At 40.1% G+C, this 4,901-nt stretch overlaps 1 protein-coding gene across 1 annotated transcript; it reads right to left on the bottom strand.

The window, feature by feature from the left end:
* Positions 1-885: 885 nt before the first annotated feature.
* LOC121395121 (otolith matrix protein OMM-64-like) lies at positions 886-4,541 on the bottom strand. The gene is made up of 2 exons (XM_041567705.1): positions 4,532-4,541; positions 886-2,975 (listed from the first exon to the last, which is right to left on the bottom strand). The coding sequence occupies exons 1-2, from the start codon at positions 4,539-4,541 to the stop codon at positions 886-888; spliced, it is 2,100 nt and encodes a 699-aa protein (XP_041423639.1).
* Positions 4,542-4,901: the final 360 nt, after the last annotated feature.

The raw sequence follows: 4,901 nt of genomic DNA, 5'->3' as shown, positions 1-4,901 counted from the left end.
AATTGTTAGGTTGTGGCGTTTCTGACCGAGACTGGCTAATTTTTAACCTACCTTTGAAATAAAATATTCAGGTCACTTATGTTTCACTCACCGGGTGTAGGGAGAGGTCAAGGTGCGCCACCCTGAAGCTTCAGCTAGGGGAGCGGATCAAAACAGTATTGTAAATGGAGCAGGCACTCAAAGGACAGTCTTCCAGACAGACTTGTAAATATTCTAGTTTATTGGTACATCAAAACACGGCCTTACGCTCTTCGTACCTCACAGATACTTAATCATAGGCCAACCCGGAAGAGCAGTGATCTCACATCATGCCCAACTTCATATTGCTTCTGAGCTGTTAATGTTATTTAACAGAACAAGAGCAAATCTAATTTCCATGTCACACAGACTTTGAGATTAAATTAGCCTGGCTCATTTTTGACCTTTGGCATGGGGGGGAGGTGTTGAGAAATGCTACCTCAACAACAGCTGAACCACAGATTAACAACCGAGATAGGTCACCAACCTGCTCTACTACAATACTCCTGCCTATCAGTGTTCACAAATGCTTCCGTCCGTGTTTGCACACCCAAAAATACCATGATTACCATATGAATGCATTGCTATAACGTGACTAGCCAGGCTGATCTATCACAGTCACGCTAGGTGGATTAGAATTTTAGTGGACTGATGTTTTTGAGAACATAAGGTGAGCAGGCTTCCAGGCAGAGCCACATGGATGGTAGGACTTATTTATAAGTACACCACAGGTGTGCTTATCTTATTGATGCCATAAATTAAGCTGGCCATAGACGCATCGAAGATTCATACGATTTTCAGACCGTTTGTGGAGAGTCCCGACATTTTTCATCCGGCGGAGATCGGTCGTTTGGTCGATCGGACAGGTTAAAAGATTTCTGTAAGCGTTTCTTCTGAATCATTAGTAAGCGTTTCTACTGAATCATGAGTAAGCGTTTCTACTGAATCATGAGTAAGCGTTTCTACTGAATCATGAGTAAGCGTTTCTACTGAATCATGAGTAAGCGTGTCTACTGAATCATGAGTAAGCGTGTCTACTAAATCATGAGTAAGCGTTTCTACTGAATCATGAGTAAGCGTGTCTACCGAATCATGAGTAAGCGTTTCTTCCGAATCATGAGTAAGCGTTTCTTCCGAATCATGAGTAAGCGTGTCTACTGAATCATGAGTAAGCGTGTCTACTGAATAATGAGTAAGTGTTTCTACTGAATCATGAGTGAGCGTGTGTACTGAATAATGAGTAAGCGTTTCTACTGAGTCATGAGTAAGCTTTTCTACTGAATCATCAGTAAGCGTTTCTTCCGAATCATGAGTAAGCGTTTCTTCCGAATCATGAGTAAGCGTGTCTACTGAATCATGAGTAAGCGTGTCTACTGAATAATGAGTAAGAGTTTCTACTGAATCATGAGTAAGCGTGTGTACTGAATAATGAGTAAGCGTTTCTACTGAATCATGAGTAAGCTTTTCTACTGAATCATCAGTAAGCGTTTCTTCCGAATCATCAGTAAGCGTTTCTTCCGAATCATGAGTAAGCGTTTCTTCTGAATCATGAGTAAGCGTTTCTTCTGAATCATGAGTAAGCGTTTCTTCTGAATCATGAGTAAGCGTGTCTACTGAATCATGAGTAAGCGTGTCTACTGAATAATGAGTAAGTGTTTCTACTGAATCATGAGTAAGCGTGTGTACTGAATAATGAGTAAGCGTTTCTACTGAATCATGAGCAAGCTTTTCTACTGAATCATCAGTAAGCGTTTCTTCCGAATCATGAGTAAGCGTTTCTTCCGAATCATGAGTAAGCGTTTCTTCTGAATCATGAGTAAGCGTGTCTACTGAATCATGAGTAAGCGTGTCTACTGAATCATGAGTAAGCGTGTCTACTGAATCATGAGTAAGCGTGTCTACTGAATCATGAGTAAGCGTTTCTTCCGAATCATGAGTAAGCGTTTCTTCCGAATCATGAGTAAGCGTATCTACTGAATCATGAGTAAGCGTGTCTACTGAATAATGAGTAAGTGTTTCTACTGAATCATGAGTAAGCGTGTGTACTGAATCATCAGTAAGCGTTTCTTCCGAATCATGAGTAAGCGTTTCTTCCGAATCATGAGTAAGCGTGTCTACTGAATCATGAGTAAGCGTGTCTACTGAATAATGAGTAAGTGTTTCTACTGAATCATGAGTAAGCGTGTGTACTGAATAATAAGTAAGCGTTTCTACTGAATCATGAATAAGCTTTTCTACTGAATCATCAGTAAGCGTTTCTTCCGAATCATTAGTAAGCGTTTCTTCCGAATCATGAGTAAGCGTTTCTTCTGAATCATGAGTAAGCGTTTCTTCTGAATCATGAGTAAGCGTGTCTACTGAATCATGAGTAAGCGTTTCTTCTGAATCATGAGTAAGCGTTTCTTCTGAATCATGAGTAAGCGTTTCTTCTGAATCATGAGTAAGCGTGTCTACTGAATCATGAGTAAGCGTTTCTGCTAAATCATGAGTAAGCGTGTCTACTGAATCATGAGTAAGCGTTTCTACTGAATCATGAGTAAGCGTTTCTTCTGAATCATGAGTAAGCGTGTCTACTGAATCATGAGTAAGCGTTTCTGCTAAATTATGAGTAAGTGTGTCTACTGAATCATGAGTAAGCGTTTCTACTGAATCATGAGTAAGCGTTTCTTCTGAATCATGAGTAAGCGTGTCTACTGAATCATGAGTAAGCGTTTCTACTGAATCATGAGTAAGCGTTTCTACTGAATCATGAGTAAGCGTTTCTACTGAATCATGAGTAAGCGTTTCTTCTGAATCATGAGTAAGCGTGTCTACTGAATCATGAGTAAGCGTTTCTGCTAAATCATGAGTAAGTGTGTCTACTGAATCATGAGTAAGCGTTTCTACTGAATCATGAGTAAGCGTTTCTTCTGAATCATGAGTAAGCGTGTCTACTGAATCATGAGTAAGCGTTTCTGCTAAATCATGAGTAAGTGTGTCTACTGATCTACTGAATCATGAGTAAGCGTTTCTTCTGAATCATGAGTAAGCGTGTCTACTGAATCATGAGTAAGCGTTTCTGCTAAATCATGAGTAAGTGTGTCTACTGAATCATGAGTAAGCGTTTCTACTGAATCATGAGTAAGCGTTTCTACTGACGCTGGGTAACAACATGGGACTGCCATCACTCTAAAAATGACAGTAATTCCAGGGTTCCCAGCAGACATTTGTCAAAAAAAACACATGCTTATTTTGTTTTAAAGGACATGTAAAGGCTACATTTTCCTACCATGTATATAAGTTCGGCAAATCTCCCCCACCCAAATGGCATTATTTGTACCAGCGTCATTACATTTCCATAAAACAAATAGCAGTTTTCACCCGGCAGTCATTTTCCCTCGGACACATCATCAGTGCATTTATATCTGCAAACAGCACATATGTGATGTAAAGTTCATGCAATTGAAGAATGCAGGCTGACACAGGCAGAATTTAGACAAATCCTGATTGAATTGAGCACTGTAATGATTACTCTGAGCTCAGGAGAGGGGGTTGGGATTTAAAAATATGATCAGAAATCTATAGCAGAGTTTTCCATGGGAACCAGCAATGTTGTCTCTTCATTGGCTGCTAGACTGGAGGGTGTGTTTATTAATCTGAGAAGAACTGAGCATGTTCAGTAGCCAACAGCCAAAGAAATTTCCCGAGGGAGGGGGCTGAGTGGGTTAGAGAAGCAGAAGAATCCTAAGTGATTAAGGGGATGCTGCAGCCTTACTATTAACCTTTGTACAACCAGAGTGGCAGTTATTTATAGTTTACAAAGAGGCTTTTCAATGTGAGTGGTTTGCATGTCCTTTAAGGCAAAGCGAACCCAATCCCCATTATGAAATTGTTAGCTGCCACTTGCACATGATTTTCAGACACATTACGCTTCTCTTGACTTATTCAGCACAAATGTGACGTTGTAACACCCCATACGCCCACATTTATGCTGGGATTGTGGGAAAAATGTGGCCTTTGGCAAGAGTGTTCCACTTTAAGGCAATCGATATTCACTTCTAACCGCCAGGCTATGCTAAGACCAGGGGCAAAACAAAATTTTATATAATAATACTTAATGCTAGACTTATAGATTTGACTTAATAATATACTGTTATTTCTATAAGGTAGCACTGTCAGCCCCAGGTCCTCAGTTATTAATAAACTAAAATTCTCACAGCTAGCAATGGGCAAATTTATTCGGCAGACGGGAATTTGCGGCGAATTCCTGCATTTTGCCGCTGGCGAAAAAAAAATCGCAAAAATTCGTCAGCGACAATTTGCCGGTGTCCAAAAAAAATGGATGCCAGCGGCGTTTCGTGATTTTTTTGTCGTTATCGTGAATTTCGAGGTGAAACGGGACAAATTTGCCTATCACTACTCACAGCTTTTGGGGGGGGGGCTGTATTCCGTTCACTGATATAAAATGTTTCTGTATTTCTCTTACTTTATTGTCTTCATTTTGGATTAATGGCACCATCTTGTTCTACTGTACCTTCCACCATCCTGCCCACTGCTGCTTCTTTATTTCACCTCACTATATGAAGGGCTCAACCTTGAGCACTAAAGCTCTAAGGGGTCCGTTTACTAAAGTGCGTTAAAGTTTCCGCATGTTATCGCTGAGAATATTTTTACGCCAGAATATTCGCAGCGACTAAGTTTACTAAACAGCGATACGCTCAGAAGTCATTGCGATCACTTGCGGTAACTACATTAAGGAACCAGCTTCCGTTAGCGGTAATTTTAGCGAGTTGCAAATTTTCTGGCGAAAAATTACATTTTTGCAAATATTTATGCTATAAAATAGTCTTGTTTTATGGCAGTTATTATGGCAATTTTTACTGTGACATTTATGGCCAGAAATG

Source organism: Xenopus laevis, chromosome 6S (genome assembly GCF_017654675.1).
Source record: "Xenopus laevis strain J_2021 chromosome 6S, Xenopus_laevis_v10.1, whole genome shotgun sequence".
Taxonomy (NCBI): Eukaryota; Metazoa; Chordata; class Amphibia; order Anura; family Pipidae; genus Xenopus; species Xenopus laevis.
The sequence above is the reverse complement of the archived record's forward strand: the minus strand, read 5'-3'. Positions and strand labels throughout refer to the sequence as shown.